This window comes from Mesocricetus auratus, unplaced genomic scaffold (assembly GCF_017639785.1).
Source record: "Mesocricetus auratus isolate SY011 unplaced genomic scaffold, BCM_Maur_2.0 Super-Scaffold_100019, whole genome shotgun sequence".
Classification (NCBI taxonomy): Eukaryota; Metazoa; Chordata; class Mammalia; order Rodentia; family Cricetidae; genus Mesocricetus; species Mesocricetus auratus.
In genome coordinates, this window is record NW_024429200.1 from 11,991,656 (window position 1) to 12,011,738 (window position 20,083).

At 43.2% G+C, this 20,083-nt stretch overlaps 1 protein-coding gene across 2 annotated transcripts in view; it reads left to right on the forward strand.

The window, feature by feature from the left end:
• The window catches only part of Tnpo3 (transportin 3), a 70,528-nt gene extending 52,349 nt beyond the window's left edge, over window positions 1-18,179 (forward strand). For both annotated transcript variants that reach the window (XM_005078085.4, XM_005078083.4), the window contains 7 exons: window positions 1,260-1,376; window positions 3,331-3,425; window positions 5,162-5,318; window positions 5,877-6,044; window positions 8,192-8,304; window positions 15,768-15,864; window positions 17,119-18,179. In XM_005078085.4, coding sequence (XP_005078142.1) covers window positions 1,260-1,376; window positions 3,331-3,425; window positions 5,162-5,318; window positions 5,877-6,044; window positions 8,192-8,304; window positions 15,768-15,828 — 711 coding nt within the window. In that variant the 3' untranslated portion in view covers window positions 15,829-15,864; window positions 17,119-18,179. The remainder of the gene's footprint in view (window positions 1-1,259; window positions 1,377-3,330; window positions 3,426-5,161; window positions 5,319-5,876; window positions 6,045-8,191; window positions 8,305-15,767; window positions 15,865-17,118) is intronic.
• Window positions 18,180-20,083: the final 1,904 nt, after the last annotated feature.

Genomic DNA, 20,083 nt, shown 5'->3' on the forward strand with positions numbered 1-20,083 from the left:
GAAAAGCAGCCTGTATAGCAGTAGGAATGAATAGACTGGCTAAAATCGTGTGAAGAGAGCAACTCATGCTCAGCCTCTATGTGTCCGTGGTAAACATTTTGTATTGATGTCTTTGAGGAAAATGTAACAAGTCAAACTTTGTTGTTTCTTGGCCCACGGAGATTATGTTCTGTCTTGACTATATTTTGCTATTCATACAGGTCTCTTACTGGTCAAAAATAAATTTGATTTTTTTTTTTTTACCCCCAAGTGATAGCATGCATGCATGCGTCTAAGGAGAATGCTGTCTAGAGTTAACAAAGAGCATTGTCCTCAATCGAGCTCCATTTTTCTTGTTGAGGTGTGGTCTCTCCCTGAACTGGAGAGTCTACTGTTCTAGAAGATAGCTAGCTGGCTTCATAGGTGCCCTGTCTGCCTCCCAGTGTTCAAATTACAAGTGGCTACCACACCTGCCCAGCTTGACATGGGTTCTGGGGATCTGAACTCTGGTTCTAATGCTTGTGCTTTCATCCACGAGTCATCTCCCAGTCCCAGTTTGATTGTTTTAATCATTAAGATTATCAAGTAATTGTGATGGTGTGATTTGTGATTTGAAGTAGTAACATTTAGACCTATATGAAACACTTTTCCTTAGATCATTAATTTGTGTTGATGTTAGCCTCCTACTGTTAGTATAGCACATTTAAACTTTGTGGGAGTTGGGCGGGTATTTTTGTTCTACACCGTCAGATTAGAATTAAAACATTGACTACACCAGTGAAACCTACTCTTAGTATGTGTCCCTGAACAAAAACAAGAGGGCTGGGCATAGTGGTGTAGACCTTTAATCCTAGACAGTGAGACTGTATTTTGGAAATACTACTAGAGTACTGCTAAGTACTAAATTGCTTGTAGTTTGAAGTATTTGACAGTTTTTTCAACATTGTCTTCAGAAGGAAACCAGTCAAAGGCATAAAAGATCTCTTTAAAAAGAAAACTTGAAAATTAAGGAGTTGAGCCTTGTTTTGTGTTGCCAACAAACTGTAATACTTTGCCTTTAAGAGAAAAGCCCCGTGGGCTAGAGAGATGTCTCAGAGCACTTGGCTGCTCTTCTAGAGGTCCTGAATTCAATCCACCAGCAACCACATAGTGGTTCACAAACATCTATAATGAAATCTGGTACCCTCCTTAAGTCATGTAGGCATACATGCAGCTACAATACCGCACACATAATAAAAATAGAGAGAGAGAGAGATTGACTGAGCAGTTTCTTCTTGCAGATGGTGAATGTGTACCGTGTACATCAGCATTCCTGTTTCCTGTACCTTGGCAGTATCCTTGTGGATGAATATGGCATGGAAGAAGGCTGTCGGCAGGGATTATTAGATATGCTCCAGGTATGTTTTTATTGGAGAGATTATGCCAGGCCTTGTGGACCTGAAAACCTTTGCTGGGCTTTCTTTATTCTTGTCACAACCACGGCTTGTTGATTTTTCTAATATGAGGGAGATAGACTCTTGGTGATTATTTTTCTTTTTTCTGTTTATTTTAGACAGGGTCTCACTATGTGCCCTGGAACTCACTATGTAGACCAGGCTGGTCTCATTCCCAGAGATCTGCATTCCAAGTGCTTAGATTACAAGAGTACACTGCTATGCCTAGCTTTTTAATGTCTTACTGCATTTGTTGGGGTAGGGGGTACACATATCACCACAGAGTGTGGAAATCAGAGGACAGCTTGTGGGAGCTGATTCTTTCCTTCTGTCATGTGGGTCCCTAGATGAAACTCGGATATCAGGTTTGATGACCAGACCACATCTAGTGCATATATAAAGTATCTTCACTAATGCTAGGACTGGCAAGATGGCTCAGCTGGTAAGGGCACTTGCTGTTCTTACAGAGAACCCGAATTCTGTCCCAGCACCCACATGGTGGCTTATAGTGTCCATAATGCCTTACTACCATCCATAATGCCAGTTCCATGGGATCTGATGCCACCTTCTGACCCCCAAAGACACCAGGCGTCTGGATGGTGTACATATAAAACATGTAGGCAAAACACTCATACACATAAAACAATCCTTTAAATATTTTTTTAAGATTTCTAATTCTATGCCATGTATGGTATCTTATGACTATAGGCATGAGTTGAGTGTTGAAAACCAATCTGAGCTACAGAACCAAATCATGTCTCAAAAAAAATAAATAAATACAGACCTGAGCTGGGGAGTAGTGTTGTACACCTTTAATCCCATCGCTCAGGAGGCAGGCCTGATCTACAAAGCAAGTTCCAGGACAACCAGAGCTGTTACACAGAGAAACCCTGTCATGAAAAACCAAAACAAACAAACCAAAACAGCAAATAGCTGAAGAGATGGCTTATTGGGTAAAATTTCTTTCTACAAACATGGACTTGAATTCAGAACCCAATAATAAAACAGTAGCACAGATCTGTAATTCCCACCAGATACAGTAGTGCAAGCATCTACAATCTCTTTGTTCCTGTGGGAATTGATCTCTCAGACCAGGATGGCACATGCAATACAGAAACAATAAAGAGACTCCATCTCAAAAAAGGCGGAAGGCAAGGATCCACACCTCCACTTTCATAAACACACAAATAAGTTTTTAAAAACTCCATGAGATATTTAAATATGATGGAGAATTCCTATAATCTCATTATTCAAGAAGCTGAAACAAGAGGATTACTGTGAGTTTGAGACCAATCTGGGTATATTGTGACTCCAGTTTGAAGAGCTCTATGACACCATCTTCTAAAATAAATAGATCATTAAGGGGAGACAGGACAGTCAGTTGGTCAATTAGTGAGTCAGTGTGTTCACTACCATCAGCTGAGATCTGTACTTTTGGCTTTTTCTGAAGTGTCTTCTGTGTATGTGATATGTGTTGTATGTGTGATCTACACATCAATGTGCAGGGGTGTGTGTATGCACTTGGAGACCAGAGTAGAGCACCAGGAGTCTTTCTGTTGCTTTCTGCCTATTGCAGAAGCTCACTTTTTGAACAAGGCCCACTCCTAGTAAACTCTTGGGGTCTGCCTGTCCACCTCCCCAAAGCTGAGGTTACAGGCTTGTACAAGCATAGCAAGTGCTCTTCCCTACCAAGCCATCTGCTTCCTCAGTCCCTGACTTGTGATCTTTTTGTTTGTTTGCTTTTGGTAGTTTTTCTTTTCTTTTCTCCTCAGCATGTAAGCTTGTTCTTTGAATTGGGAAAAAGTTTTCTTTTCCTATTGTACTTAACATCATCTTATCATTTCCTATGTGCGTCTTCTACTCTTTGTATTTACTATGACGTTTGACAAGTTTGCCTTTAATCACTGTTTTGTTCTAGGCACTATGCATTCCCACCTTTCAGCTCCTAGAACAGCAGAATGGCCTCCAAAATCACCCCGACACTGTAGATGACCTATTCAGGTTAGCTACCCGGTAAGTCCTTCTGAAGTACAAGACTTTTTAATATTAATTGTGCATTGTCACTGCTTAATTTTGACACCTGACATTTTATTATTTCCTTCTCTATAAAATAAGATCATTGTGAAAAGTAGCTTAATGATTCGTAGCCTTGTTGTGAGCTGGCCTATCTCCAGAGGTGAGGAGTATTGGGTAGGAACAGAGAGGGGATATACACAAGATAAAAACGTACTTAGGTAGGCTAGAAATGTGTCTACGTGGAGACTTTGAACTATCAGATGAAGTGTGCTTACCCAGTATCTGAGTTAGCGTTAGTACTGCTGTGATGAAACACTATGAGCAAAAGCAAGTTGGGGAGGAAAGGGTTTATTTCATTCAGTTCCATGTAGCAGTTCATCATCAAAAGCAGAGCAAGCAGGAATTCAAGCAGGGCAGGAACCTGGTGGAGGCCATGGAGGAATGCTGCTTACTGGCTTGCTCGCATGGCTTGCTCAGCCTGTTTTCTTATAGAACCCATGAAGGATTATTAGGCAGGAATTGGCCCCACCCACAATACATTAGGTCTTCCTACATCAATCACTAATTAAGAAAATGCTTTACTGGCTTTCCTACAGCCTGATCATATGGAAACAATTTCTCAGTTGAGACTCCCTCTTCTGATGACTCTAGCTTGTGTCGAGTTGACATAAAACTAGCTGGCACACACAGATAGATAATCCCCAGTAATGTTACTGTCCCATGATGCTCTCTCATTATTTCATGCTCCACTCTAGCTACTTCCTGAAGAAACTGAATATCCTTCTGATATAATTTTATCTTAGAACTGATGATCCCTTGTTTGTTTGTTTGTTTTAAAGACAGTGTTTCCCTGTGTGTCCCTGACTAGCCTGAAAGATATAGATCTGCCTGCTAGAATTAAATATATGCACCACCATGCCCAGTTTCCTTTGACTATAATTACTTTTCCTCTTCCTGTGATAAAATCCCGACAGGCACCTTAAGGAAGAAAGGTTTCTTTTTGCTTACAGTTTGATGTTTTAGTCTGTCACAGTGGAGAAGTTATAGCAGTCAGGGAAGCAGCTGTTCTCATTGCATCCGCATCAGAGAGCAGAGAGCAATGAATGCTTGTGCCCAGGCTTTCTCCTTATGCGGCCTAAGATCCCAGCTCAAAGAATGGTGCCACCCACAGGGAATACGTCTTCCCACCTCAGTTTCCCTAATCAAGATAGTCCCCTGCAGGCATGCCCAGAGGCCTGTCTCCAAGGCACGTCTAGATGTCGTTGAGTTGAAATTGAGATTAGCTATTTCACTGGTAGCCCCCCTTCTTATAAATAAGAGTTTTTAAAGTATAACTTTACATTCCCAGCAATATATAATGAAAAGTATGGTTTTCCTGTTCCTTTTATTGCCCCTGCATGCATGTGCTCACGCCTCCCTTTTTATCAACGTTCTCCTCCAGGGTGGTCCATTTGTAAAATCCATTATCCTATAGTTGTATATTATTAAAACATGAAGTCTAGGGTGGACCATTAGGATTTGTTTCTGATGTGCATTCTGGGTTTTGAGAGGGATCCAATGCTTAGTTACTGCTATAATCTTACTAAAAGTCTTCTGTGCTCTGTCTCAACACTTCTTCCCTGTAGTTCCTAGCAGCCAGTGGCCTTTACTGTTTCCATGGTTTTTATCCTTTACCTTGACTTCTTTCGTATCCTAATCTTGTTGTTGATACCTAACTTCTCCTCACATACCAGATTTATTCAGCGTAGCCCTGTCACCTTATTGAGGAGCCAAGTAGTCATCCCGATCTTACAGTGGGCCATTGCGTCTACCACCTTGGACCACCGAGATGCCAACTGCAGTGTCATGAGATTCCTGCGAGACCTCATCCACACAGGAGTAGCAAATGATGTGAGTATAAACACACCTTTTCTACTTTGGCTCTTCACTGTCTCTTTCTTGTGTACTTGATTTCTTTTGGTTGACCCATACCAGGGGGGATCATCCACTGACCAAGTTGCTAACATCTGGATCTCAGGTATCTGTGTTAAGTGCTGTATGCTGCACAAAATAATCTGAAACAATCCTTGTTCCTAGTATATGTTCCTGTAGATGGAAGTCCTGCAGCTTTCAGTCCCAAATAGACACATGGGGCTTATATTAATTATAAACTGTTTGGCTTATTGCTAACAAACTCTTGCAACTTAAGTTAACCCATAATGCTTATCTGTGTTTAGCCACGTGGTTTGGTACCCTTTCTCAGTGAGGCATTCTCATCTTCCTTCCTCTGCGTCTGACTGGCAACTCTTTCTCTGCCTTCCTCTTCCCAGAATTTTCCTAGTCTGGTAGCCCCGCCTATACTTCCTGCCTGGCTCCTGGCCAATCAGCATTTTATTAAACCAGTATGAGTGACAGATCTTTATAGTGAACAAGAGCATTATCCCACATCATGTTCCTGTTTTCTTACAGCATGAAGAAGATTTTGAATTGCGGAAGGAGCTGATTGGACAGGTGATGAACCAACTTGGACAGCAGCTTGTAAGCCAGTTGCTCCATACATGCTGCTTTTGTCTCCCCCCATACACCTTACCAGATGTGGCTGAAGTGCTCTGGGAGATCATGCAGGTTGATAGGCCGGTAAGTTTCTTTCATACGGTGCCTGTTCTCATAGTCCCCAAACCTAATGGGCTTTGGTTCCTTGAAACTGGCCCTAAGTTTGAGCCAACTATATTGTATATCTCCTTAGAACCAAATTTAGGCACATTGCTAAGCTTAGTTTGAAAGTAAAGGGGCCCATAGAAAACCAGTAATCCTTTATTGGGTTCTTGAAAGTATGTTTGTGTCACTGCCATGAGGTTTATAATGTATATCCTCAGAAGTAAGTACTAAGCTTTGAGTTGATTTGTGTCTAGTACATGGGAAATCTATTCATTTCTGAGAGATACTTATTTTATTATTTATATCTAGTTGCAGATTACTCAAGAAGTGTACAATCATTCTGAAGTCTGTACTGGACTAAAGGAACTTTTTTTTAAGTACATGGTGTAAGCAACTCAGATTTAGTTAACTATGTAGTTTTAGAATGTTCCAAATTATGTATCACAATTCATACATGTACATAGATAGCTAGAGTAGGAGGCCCCATTTAGACCATGGTTACCATTATGAAAACTTGTAAAGGAAAAACTTCTCATTTGCTGGATTCTAAATTCCTTATTTGTCTATCTGCTCCATTGCTTTAAAAATATGGGTACATAATGACACACACTGTAATCCCAGCTAATCTTAGCACTTGGGAGCTAGAGACAGGAGGATCACCAGAGGTTTAAGATGAGCCTAGTTATGTGAGTTTCAGTCAGCCAAAGGTTTATGTTTTGTCCATGTTACAGAAGCAAAGAAAAAAGACAGTGTAAGCCAGTGAACAGAGAGGTGTAACACAAGTTCTACTAGGTGTTAATAGCAAAAGCCTGGAGTTAGATACAGGGACAATGCTGAGAGATCAGAGCGACCGAAGGAGCAAAACCACGGCCACCTTACCTGCTCAACTTTCCAGCCGAAAAGTGGCTGAACTCCTGTCTCTTTCTGCATTATCACTTCCTGCCTGTCTGTTCAGACCTCCCGACCTCTGTGGTTAACTCTATGGCTACTCCGCCCTCTGATCTTCAGGCAAGCTTTGTCTGTTAGCGTATAAACAAGATATCACTATAAGAGGGTGTATGTATCTGTGTCTGTGCACCACTTTTCTTATTTGTTTGTTGTTTGTTCAGTTTTGGAGGGGCAGGGTTTCTCCATGTAATAGCCTTGACTATCCTGGAACTCACTCTGTAGATCAGATTCACAGATACCTGCCTGCCTCTGCCTCCCAAATGCTGTGATTAAAGGTGTATGCCACCACCGCCCGGCTATTTTCTTAAGACAGGATCTGACCACATAGCCTACACTAGTCTGGAATTCCTTATGTAATGCAGGCTGGCCAGAAATTCTCAGTCCTCCTGCACCCATCTCCCAAGTGCTGGGATTAAAGGCTTGCGTCTCCATACCTGCCGTGCCTTGCTATTTAAACACGCATTGTGGACTAGAGGGATGGCTGTTTTTCTAGAGGACCTGGGTTTGATTCCTACCACCCCGCATGGTGGCTCACAACCATCTGCAATTCCAGTTCTAGGAAATCTAACACCCTCTTCTGACCTCCATGGGTACTATGCCATGTGGTACACAGACATGTACTCAACCATACATACATATACATACAATAACATTTTTAAAAATTTAATCTGATGTGGGACAGTCATTTATCAATATTTCCAATTATACCCTGCTTGTCTAAAACATCCATAAGTGTTCCTACATTTCTTCATCAATTGATTTGATGTTTTCTAAGCATTTGTTTTCTCAAAGTTAGGCTGCGGAAACATGCTAGAGTACCTTTTGCACTTGTATCCTCGTATCCTCCTTGTATTCTCCTTGGTCTTTCTCGTAGAAAGTTTTTTTTTTTTTTGCAGTAAGTTTTGCAGTAAGTTTTTGAAATAAATATGTTAATGGTAGGAACAGACCAAGAGTCTCATCTGGAAGAGACTTCTCTTGCAAGATGTGACTGACCTCCCCCCCTCTAAAGAGAAGCTAGATGTGCTTTTGCAGAGTTCATCCGCCCAGAGTTTTGAAGGCCTATGATAGCCTTTTGTTGATCGTATTTGGCCTGACTCAAGGGGGTTGGTTAGTAACTATAGGATGCTAGGTAAGTAATCTTGCATCCTTTAAAACTCTTGTTCAATATCTCTATACAGACTTTCTGTCGGTGGCTAGAAAACTCCTTGAAAGGTTTGCCAAAGGAGACAACTGTGGGAGCTGTCACAGTGACACATAAACAACTTACAGATTTCCACAAGCAAGTCACTAGGTAAGTGTGCTGGGGTATTATGAAAGGAAGACAGTGGCTGGGGTATGTAGGAAAAAACTGCTTAGACTTGTATTCCACCAGTCAGTGGGTGGCAGTATCACCATGTGGTATATGTTTGTCACCTGCACATATAAGTAGCTAACCCTGGTTCAGTTCCCAGCACTCACATGGCAGCTCACATCTGTAACTCCAGTTCCAGGGGATCTGACACCCTAACACAGACATACATGCAAGCAAAATAACAATGCACATTAAAAAAAAAAGGATTTTGTAACTGATAAAGTCTTTAGAGTTTGGCTAAATAGTAAACACAGGCTTTTATTCATATATTTGTGTGATGTTGTGTAAGCCAAAAAATGAGTGTTATAGCAAGGTTGATAATGTCAAAAGAAAAAAAAAACCTGGAAATAAAATAATTATCCATCAATAGAAGTATGCGTGGTAGATGAGAAAATTGTACAAGCCAGGTTTGGTGACACATTGCCTTTATTTTATTTTATTTTTGGCCGTGATGACAAAGGAGCATCATGTTGGAAGGACATAAAGGAACAAAGTTGCTGGTCTTATGGTGACCAGGAAGCAGAGACAGACAGGGCAGGACAGGGCAGGGCAGGGCAGGCAGGCAGGCAGACAGACAGACAGACAGACAGGCGAGTATCAGGATAAGAAGAGTGCATGTGTACTTCAAAGGCTCAGTGTTGGAGAACATTGCTGCTCTTCGAGAGCAGGTTCAGATCCTAGGTCCATTGGACACAGTTCACACCCAGCTGTAATTACAGCTCTGGAGGGTCTGGCAGGGAAGTTATGGTGCAGGAGCTTAGGCTAGATATATTTCATTTGCACTCAGGAAGCAGAAAGAGATAAGTGCTGGTATTTAACTGTTTTTCCCTTTTGTATTAAGCCACATTTAGAGTGGGCTTTCCTACTTTAGTTAACCCAGTTTAGAAACTCCTTCACATACGTGCCCAGAGATTTGTCTCAGGTGATTCTAGTACCTATCAAGTTGGCAATCAACATTAACCATTATGAATGTATATGCCCCTTTTATTTATATGCTGGTATAAATAACATTGCTATAAACATGAATTCTATAGTTACGCATAGCTCCTACAACATGGATTTGTGAGCTCAATATGGTAACACAAACCTTTAATCCCAGCATTCACAAGTCAGAAACAGGAGGATCTCTGTAAGTTTGAGGCCAGCCAGGGCTACATAGCCAGCCCTCACTCAGAAAACAACAACAACGACTTGGTGTCTGGGCCCAGCAACCTGATTTCAGTCCCTGGGACCTACATGGCAGAAAGAGAGAACCAGCTCTAGGCAAGTTATCCTCTAGCCACGCACACCTACAAATAAATAACTTAAAAGTTAAAAGTGCTTGCTGCTCTTGTAGGAGACTCAAGTTCAGTCTCCAACACTCAGGTTATGCAGCTTTGCCTATAACTTTAGCCGCCAAGGGATCCAGCACCCTCCTCTGACCTCTGGACATGTACACACAATATTAAAAATAAATCTTGTTTTTCAAGCAGGATTTCTCTGTGTGGCTCTTGGCTGACTCACTTTGTAGACCAGGCTGTCCTGGAACTCGGAGATCCACCTGCCTCTGTCTGTGGCATGCACCAGGTCAGGGCCAACCTAAACTACACCAGGCTGTTTTAAAAGGGGGTAGGGAGTACTGAGGCAAGAGGATCATTGTAAGTTCAAGGCCAGCCTGGGCTATATAGTAGTTTTAGATCACCCAGAAGTATAATGTGAGATTTTTGTCTTAGCTAAAAGTTGGAGAAAGAGAGCTGTTATTTGTAGCTTACTAAGTGGCTAAAGGTCATGCCCTAGAACTAACTGATGTTTTAATTTTGTATCAGCTGATATGTATGGCTGAAAAATAGCATGGTAACTGACTTTTGTGATAGATTTCTCCAAAGTGGGGAATCCCTTGTACCGGGTAAGCATATATAGACTAGGGTAACATTAGGAAATTATTTGATCTCCTTTCATTGTGACTTTATAGTAGGGGTGGTATTTCACATGCATTCAGTCTCAGGAGAAAGTTGCTTCTTGCTGCTTCTTTTTCTCTGCTCCATCTTGCTGATAAATAGAAACCAGGATCTATTGGCTCTAATTTCCTTGAAGCAAATGGAAACCTAGGGGAAATCCTCCAGAGACTGTTGGTTTCATCTTCTCATTAGGCTGTTATTTTAATTTCAGTTAATTTATCTTTAAGATTAATTCTATGCTAAAGGTTATCAAGAGATGCCAAGTGGAATCTTGAAGTTCCCACATGTAATAGGTGACCCATGAAGTTTAACTCCTTTTTGTTTGGGAAAAAACTGCCAGAATGTCATTGCCTGTTTGCAAAACTAGCTGAAGCATGTCTCTTGCCAACTTTACAACAGCCACCCACACATTCTGGAATATGTCTCTACAGGCCCATATGCTCTTGATGGGGCTAGTATATGACGGATAGAATAATGAGTAAGTCGGAAATCATGGTCACAGACATCATCCTAATTCAAGAAAGGGGCAAGGGCTCTAAGGAAAGCAGTTTCGAGAATAATGTATCCTTGATCCTTGCTCAGTGAGAAGGCAACTGAGCCAAATATCCTTGACCTTCACTGCTGAACAAGTTCTGCAGCTCCCAGAGCAGTCTGTGTCACACTGGGCTGTGTCTGTTGCGGGTTTGGGGGGTGGTGTGTAGAGTATTGAGCTAAAAAGGGGTTGAGATTACTCACCTTCTCTTAGTAATTCTCTATTGCATTGCCCTTGAACCTGTGCATGACTCCGTCTCCCTTTTGGTTTTAAGGTCCTCTAACTCTTGCCTCAACATGCCGTTTTGTTTGCCATCCTAACAGGGAGGGTGAACTGGTTCAGCTTCATTGTAGCAAGTCCCAGCCTGCTTTTCAAATGGTGTTGATAATTAATTCCTCAGCTTTCTTAGTTGGTCAAGTTGAAGAAAGCTGAGCTTTATCAACCAAGAATACAATTTTCTTCTAAAAACATGATAAGCCATCACTATCTCAAATTGATCATTACTAAAAGAAATCCTGCCATTATTTCCCACTTCTCCAGCTTGGTGTGACTGCCTACATGCATCTTACCATGCATGGCACTGTAAACAAAGGTGCTGAACATGGGAAGTGTTGACACTGGAATTAGAGACTAGATGGGGTATCTTCACTGGTCAGGTTGTCATTACCTACCAAGACACCAGATAAAATTTCTTAGTACATGGCCTAAGATTATGAGGCTTGAGAAATAGTGACCACAAACATATTTGGGAGAAGATTTGAAATTGTGGGACTAGAAAATGGAACCTCTAAAAGTAATAGGAGTTTGGAAAATATAATCAGAGACCAGAAACTAGTCAATGCCCTGAGGACCTAGGTAAGAAAGTGGTGTTAACATTTTAAGGAGCTTTTTAAGGGCGGAGTTTTTGTTTTATCTTTTCACTGAGTTTTTTGGTCCTTTCTTGTGGGCTTACTCACCAAGGTCATTTAAGTTCAAAGTTATCTGGAGCTTTTGCCATGTAGCTCAGTCACTGACAGATGTGGGGACAGAAGTGGAGCTAATTGGAGACCTCTGCCATCCTTACTGTCTTAGTCACTGTCGTGTTGCTGTGAGGAGACATCATGACCACAGCAACTCATATAAAAGAAACCATTTAATTGTGGGCTGGCTTACAGTTTCAGAGGACTGGTCATTATCATATTGGGTCCCCATGGGCCTGTAGCCATATCATAATGCAAAAGTGCCTTCAGTCTACTCTCAAAGATACCCATAGTCTTTCACGGTCTCAAGACTGCTTAAAAGTCCAGTATTTCTTCTGAGACTCATGACAGTCTCTTTTAACTGTAACCCTCTTTAGAATCAAAATGAAAAAGCAGATCATATACTTCCAACATACAATGGCACAGAATATACATTAATATCACAAAAGGGAGGAAAGGGAGCATAGTGAAGAAATACTGGGCCAAAGTGAGACCAAAAACAGCTGGGCAAACTCCAAATTCTATATTTCCATGTCTCATTTCAAAGCACTCTGCAGATCTCCAACTCCTTCTGGTTTTGTTGCCTGTAACACTTTTCTCTCTTGAGCTGGTTCCTCACCCTGTTGATGGCTTTCCTCAGTGGGTATTGCACTACTTTGGCATCTCCAACAATCCAGGCTTCACTTTTACAGTTCTTGTAATGATCTCTTTGGACCTCCATGCAGGAATACCCCTGACATACACCTGGCCTCAGTGTCTTTCTTCAACCAAGAAGGGAGAATCCACAACTCCTTTCTTGTATCCTTAACTCTAAAGCCACAACCACAAGGCTGAAGCTGCCAAGTTCTGCTGCTTGCTGGAGCAGGAACTTGGCTCCCTGATTCAAATACATTTTTATCAGCTTTCTATTGGTGGTTTCCATTACTTCTTAAGCTTTTCTTTAATTCATTTCTCAAGTTGGAAACTTAGCTGGGTGGAGTCTTGCCCTGGGTCACCATTCCCTTCATTCCATTTACCATCTGGCTTTTCTTTAAACCTTTTATCTCCATGAGCACTGGACTTAGCTCCATTACATTTTCTGGTGTTCCTTTTCTCCTCAAACCATACATGCATTTCATATTTTTCCTTGCATAAGAGTAACCAATAATACCTCCATGACAGAGTCAATACTAGGCTGTCTTGACATATGCTCTGACAATGCTAATAATCTAAAACTCCTCAATTTAGCCTTATGCAGACTTTTTTGGACAAGGACAGAAAACAGACATATTCTTCTCCAAAATATCACAAGAATAGCCAGATGGTGGTGGTGCATGCCTTTAATCCCAGCACTCAGGAGACAGAGGCAGGTGTCCCTCTGTGAGTTTGGGGCCAGCCTGGTCTACAGAGTGAGTAGTACAGCCAGGACTACACAAACCCTATCTCAAAAAAAATGGAAAGGAAAATCACAAGAATGGTGTCTAGGTCACCAGCTAATATTCTTCTCCACTGAAACCTCTTGAGCTGAGCTGTCAAAATCTACATTGCTCTCAGCACCACTGTCTTTCATGCTCCTACATGATAGCCCATTAAGCCCTGCCTAAAGTGTCCAACTAGTTTTCTTGTCCAGAGTCCCAAAGTGTTCCATATTCCTCCAACAAGCAATATAGTCAGCAATACCCCAATCCCTGTGACTTCTATGTTAGTCACTCTTCTGTTGCTGTGAAGACACACCATGATCAAGATAATTCCTTCAAAGTAAAGCATTTCATTGTGGGTTTGCTCACCATTTCAGAAGTTAGTCCATTATTAATCTTGGTGCGGAGCATGGGGTGGTATGTAGGCAGACATGGTGCTGGAAAGTTCTGCATCCCGATTCTTAAGCAGATACATGCAGACAGACAGACACACAGACTTTGAATAACCTCAAAGCCCACCCCCAGTGACCCTTCTCCAACAAGCCCACACCTCTTAATCCTTCTCATCCTTTTAAGTAGTGCCACTCCATGGTGACTAAGCACTCAAATGTATGTGCAATATATGGGCTCATTCTTATTCAGACCACTGCTGGGAGCCTGGCAGTACATAGGCAGGCATGGCAGCGTAAGCCACAGGCAGCAGGGAGGGGGATAGGCCTGACACAAGCTTTTGAAACCCGAGTAACATACTTCCTCCAACAAGATTATACCTCCTAATCCTTCAGACAGTTCTACCCACTGGTAACTAAGCATTGAAATATATGGGCCTATGGGGGCCAGTTTTATTCAAATCACCACAGTCCTCATGTATTTGGACCTTACTTGTTTTTACTTATTTGGGGTTTGGTTGGTTGGTTTGCTTTGGTTTTTTTGTTCTGTTTTTTTCTTGAGACAGGGTCTTCCTATGTCACCATGGCTGGCCTCCGACTTTCTGTGTAGACCAGATAGCCTAGAACTCACAGACATCCTCCTGTCTCTGCCTCACAAGTGCTGGGCTAAGGGAGTGCACCACCATGCTCAGCAATTTAATTTCAATGCTCTCAGAAAAGAGGCTAGAGATAGAGGTATTCCTCCATCTAGGTTGACTTGAAAGATCTCCACTGAAAATGGGTGAGATTTCAAGCATACAGGGTACTGGAATGATAAAAGGATCTTGAGTCTCCAGCACTTTCTGAGTGCTTGTATATCCTCTGTTGTTTGTAATAGTGCATCACACAGCAGCTCCTCCCTCCCTCCCGACATAGGAACATGAATGATGTGAGCTTGCATGTACTTAGCTGCTTCATTACTTATGCTGTTTATTTTTAAATAGACAAAAATGTGATGTTGTTAGTAAAGCTTGTTAAAGCAGCAGCAGTGCTAGGGATATAGCTCAGTAATGGAGTGCTTGCATAGCCTGCGCAAGGCCCTGGATTCAGTAACCCACTATGCCAGATAGAGGGTATTATTGATCCATTACGTGTTTATGGTGCAGAAAAACTCCTGAGTCTGACTCAAGGCTTTCCACCATTATTTTGGATCTTTATACTTGATGAGGGAATTTGTAGATAGGCATTTGATATCTCTTCTGTTGCTAGCTCTTAGCAGTTACCACCTCTGGTATTTAACTAGCACAAGTCTGCTTGAGTTCTAGGCTGTATCCCTGTGCCTGAGTTTCTTAGTCAGGAGAGTTTGTTAGGAAGTGCTTCCTTTTTCTGGTGGTTTAGCTTCGCCCCAGGGTCAGGTAGCAATGCTGAGGGCAGGAATGCAGAAGAATGAAATCTGCCTCAGCTGGTTTCTGGATGGGTTTCAGGCAAATGGAAGAGTCAGGTAAATATTGGGCTCCATAGCACTGGAGCATCCAGCTGTTGCCGAGGACCAAGTTTCTGCTCTTCCCTTCTCCTTTGGCATGTGGTCCTTCCTTCTCCTCCTCCTCCTTCCAAGAGGAGACCCTGAGCAGCCTGTTCATTAGAAAATCAGCGACTGATCGTCCTAGTTACCAGATAGGGCCTTGTAAACAGACTCTGTCTTTGAATGAGAACAGGGAAGGGGGACCTTTGTGAGCACAGCTCAGAGTTAAAATGTTCCCTCCACACCTTGAGGGAACCTGGTGGCCGTCTTCCTTTGAGAGCTCTGGGTTCCTTGTGCTGTGTCAGGGACTTCAAGTATTGTCGTAGAAAATTACATTCATTGAGTTGGTTTTGCTTGCTGCTCCTTTGTCATAAATGTCGTATTTATATGAATGGATTTGATCCACTGAATAACATGAAGTATATAATAGATGAGGAGACTCAGGCAAAGATCGGTGTCTTGTCCAAGAACACAAGAGCCAGGAATTAGCCCTAAACAGTTTGTCTCCAAAGTCCATTCCTTGGGAACCACCAAGCTAATAATTATCTTCATTTATGGGCGTTCTGGGAAGATGTCAGTCGTGAGTCGATGGGAGTCACTTCTGGCAGAGGTGGAGCCCTCCTCAGTGGGCGCCTCAGCGTCGTACTTACTCCTCAACAAGCGCCACCCCACCCGCTTTCTCTTCTAGTGCCGAGGAATGTAAGCAGGTTTGCTGGGCCTTGCGAGACTTCACCAGGTTGTTTCGATAGCTCAAGCGCACACTCTGCACTGTGCCTGCCGTCCAGGTGAGTTGTATGTGCTTCTAGTTCTCTTCCGGGCTGCTGGGAGGCTTGAGAATGGGACTGTTTAAGGCTCAAATCAAGGAAGAACTTAGTGCTCAGCTATGTATGTCAGCAGCTGCGATATTCAGGACCCTGGTTGTCTTTGGCCAGGGCAGGCACATTGCCAGTGTATCTGGATACCATTTTCTACTCCACAGACGGTAATTGCTGCAGAATACACCAGAAAAATGTCTTCCCTCATAGCTACTTCTAGCCTGAAAAGTCAGTACTTTTTAACCTCTGCCACTTTGCTGAGAACAATAGTGAGCATAATTCCTGCACCAGTCTTCTAAGACAGACATGCCAGAATTAACGTGTGAGCCGCTTATGCCTCCTGCTTCTTTGATTGAAGTGCCAGGGAGGTGTAGGAACCTCTAGCTTTCTCTGAGGTCAACTTTCTCTATGTGTGTCCCTTCTAATTCCGAAGCAAAGCAAAACACTCAGCTAAGGAAAGGGATGACTGAGTAGTAAAATTTGCTTGCCAGTTTATTGCCTAAGTAAAGAAAGGCAATTCTCTAAACTTGCCCTTTGACATCGTAAGGAACATTTATTGTCCCATCCAGTAGGCAATATTCTGACTGCGGTATTTACCGGTTGTTTCTATAATAAATGCACTAATAGGTCAAGGTGGTGTTCAGTGGTGTCTTTACCACGCTCAGAATTATAGTTTGTACACTGAGTACTAACATGTGCAGTTGTCGGGTTTGCATGTGTCTGAGACTAGCACTGATGTAGATGTCCGCCTCTCGTGTTCATCAAGCCCTTGCTAAGTGTGGAGACCATTCCTGTGTGCTGAAGTCCTTACTTTTAGCCCTGTAATAGATGGCACATCTGTTCAGTACTCTCTCCCTAGAGTTTAAATCGTTGTTAGTGAACAAAACCCTCCTTCAAAACTAAATCTTACATGAACACCCAATGTTTAACGGACTGGAGCATTTCTGGTGGTTTAGCAGGGAAGGCTCGATTCTGATGGCTTGTTCCAGGCCTCTTCATCATCCTTAGAGTCTGCAGCTCAGCACTGGAGACATGCTGCAGGCAGAGTTTTAGGGAGTTGATGTTGCCTTGAAGTTAATTGCAAGTTGGGGAAGCCAGACTTTGATTTTGCTTGCTTGCTTGTTAACAAGGGTTCTGAGCGAACACACGCTGCCTCAGACTGGCTTTCATCCTGCTAACTGTCTTCTGGCGCCCAGCTATCCACTGTTTCTTCTCTTTTGTCAGGAATGTCTTTTTTATTAGAAGACAGGAAGAAAACAACCCAGACTGTGTCCCACAATCAGAAACCTCCGTTGTGGCAGAGGGGCCTTCACTGCTGCCAGACAGGGAGAAACTTCAATCTCCCGAGGCATCCTGAGGAGCCCCTTTTTGGGGTGTGAGGGAGAAACAGCGCGGTTTTTAAAGATGGCTGCAGCCTGTCCGGCGTGGTGGGAGGGGAACTAGTTTCCTGGTGAACTTCTTTCTAAAAGGAAAAATAATTTAAGGAAATTTTAAAAAGAAAAAAAAAGGAAAGCTGAGATGGAACCAGAACCGTAACACTCACCTGGTAGCGGGTGGCGCACACATGGCAGACACACACCAGCATGCACACACAGAAACAGCAGTAAGGGCTCTCTGTGAGGCAGCAGTGCCTGAGGAGATGTGGCAACTCTAGCCGGGGGCATGGCTACAACTGGAACTCAAGAGTCGTCTCCGTCTCCACCTGTGAGCATGGCTGAGCAGAAGGAGCACATGCGCGCCCCTGCTGTCCACCTCCAGAGAGGCCACACAAGGAGCCCGGCCTCCTTTGTCATGGTCAGGGAAAATGGAACTCACTCGCCAGGGCCAAAGCTGCTGTTCATAGAGCTCGACCCTGACCCTGTTGAGTTGCTCAGTCCACTCCAGCTCTCCTGAGTTGTCATCAGCCTTGGGGAGAAAAACCAAAACTGGCCCCGTGGAGAGGGTACAAATGTGTATTATTAAATCTTTCTTTTTCAAAGTGAAGTGTTCATCCACAGACATAGGAGGGGGCAAGAAACAAAAAAGACGGTATGGAGGAATTGTATGTACAGCACTACTGTATTTTGCTAAAAAGTGTGAAAATTCATTGACTTCTTGGGACATGAGGCTGAAGTGGGAAACCCAGAACAGATCTCAATGAGGGAGTGTGGTCTTGCATTGCCATTAATTACAAGGGCACTGTTCTGTCCTGTGGTGTAGCCATCTCAAGAATAAATCAACAGCACCAAAAAAAAGAAAAAAGAAAAAAAGACAGAAAAAAATAAAAACCGATTTTTAAAATTTTACCAGTCTGTGTTTTTATTTCCATTCACCGCCTCACTGCTTCAATGTGATTCTGGCTAATCCACCTGTGTTTTCAGCCTGTGTCAACCTAACAGGCATCTGAGCAGTGTTAAAATTAAGGCCGGCCCTGCCCTCAAGGAACTGCTGGTCCTTCCTCTGTGAAGCTCCTCTTGCTACATCTCACCTTCCATGCAGCGTCAGGGGGAATGAACTGTGTGCACAGACATGATAAGCCCATGAGATCACTGCCATAGCTAAAAGGACAGGGGACATATTAGTGCATGTGTGCATGTAGTATACACACTGTGTGTATGAGGGGCACATTAGTGCATGTGTGCATGTAGTGTACACACTGTGTGTATGAGGGGCACATTAGTGCATGTGTGCATGTAGTATACATACTGTGGGGGGAGGGGCTCATTAGTGCATGTGTGCATGTAGTATACACACTGTGTATGGGGGGCACATTAGTGCATGTGTGTATGTAGTATACACACTGTATGGTGGAGGGGCACATTAGTGTGTGTGTGCATGTAGTATACACACTGTGGGGGGAAGGGGCACATTAGTGCATGTGTGTATGTAGTATACACACTGTATGGTGGAGGGGCTCATTAGTGCATGTGTGTATGTAGTATACACACTGTGGGGGGAGGGGCACATTAGTACATGTGTGCATGTGGTATACACACTGTGTGTATGGGGGAGGGGCACATTAGTGCATGTGTGCATGTAGTATACACACTGTGTGTATGGGGGAGGGGCACATTAGTGCATGTGTGCATGTAGTATACACACTGTGGGGGGGAGGGACACATTAGTGCATGTGTGCATGTAGTATGCTCAGTGTGTGCGTGGGAGGGGGTACATGCACACATCATGGAGGCCAGAGGAAGGGCATTTCTGTAGCCCTCTGTATTTAAAACCACTAGTAAAGCCTCATGGGGCCAGGCGGTGGTGACACACACCTTTAATCCCAGCACTTAGGAGGCAGGGGCAGGCAGATCTGGCCAGCCTGATCTCCAGGGTGAGCTCCAGGACAGCCAGGGCTACACGGTGAAACCCGGTCTCAAAACAAGAAACAAAATAAAAACCTCACAGACCTAGGAGGTAAAAATCCAGAAACCAAATATAATATCTTAGATGTCCTGAAACCAAAAGGGTAGGAAAGAGTTAACTAAAGTGTTGGTGGGAAGTGGAGTAAAGGTTTCTTTCTTGAGACAGGGTTTCGATGGCCTCAGAATGGTCTTCTCTCGCCTTGTCCTTCTAAGGTGCTAGGAATATGTGTGTGTTCAAACCTGGTTGTTTTCTTAGTGACTTAGCTGTTTCTTGGTAGCGCGGGCATGGCACTCAAGGCCTCCCATGGAAAGCACGTTTCCTATAGCTGAGCTTACATCTCCAGCCTTGTTTTTTATTTTCTTAAACTTTATTTATTGTGTGGGGGCACATGTGGAGGTCAGAGGCCCATTTTGTGAAGTCTGGTTTCTAGATACCAAGCTTAGGTCAGGCTTGAACACGGTGCCTTTACTTCCTGAGCATCTCATCAGTTCATTTAGTTTTGGGTGGTTTTTGTTTGTTTTTGGCTTTTCGAGACATTTTGTCTGTGGCTTTGGAGCCTGTCCTAGAACTAGCTCTTGTAGACCAGAGTGGTCTCGAACTCACAGAGATCCGCCTGCCTCTGCCTCCCAAATGCTGGGATTAAAGGTGAGCACCATCATCACCCGGCAGTTTTAGTTTTTAAAAATCTGCATAGACCGGGGCTGGAAAGATGGCTCAGAGGTTAAGAGCACTGACTGCTCTTCCAGGGGTCCTGAGTTCAATTCCCAGCAACCACATGGTGGCTCACAACCATGTACAATTCAGTCTGGTGCCCTCTTCTGTCATGTAGACAGAACACTGTATATGT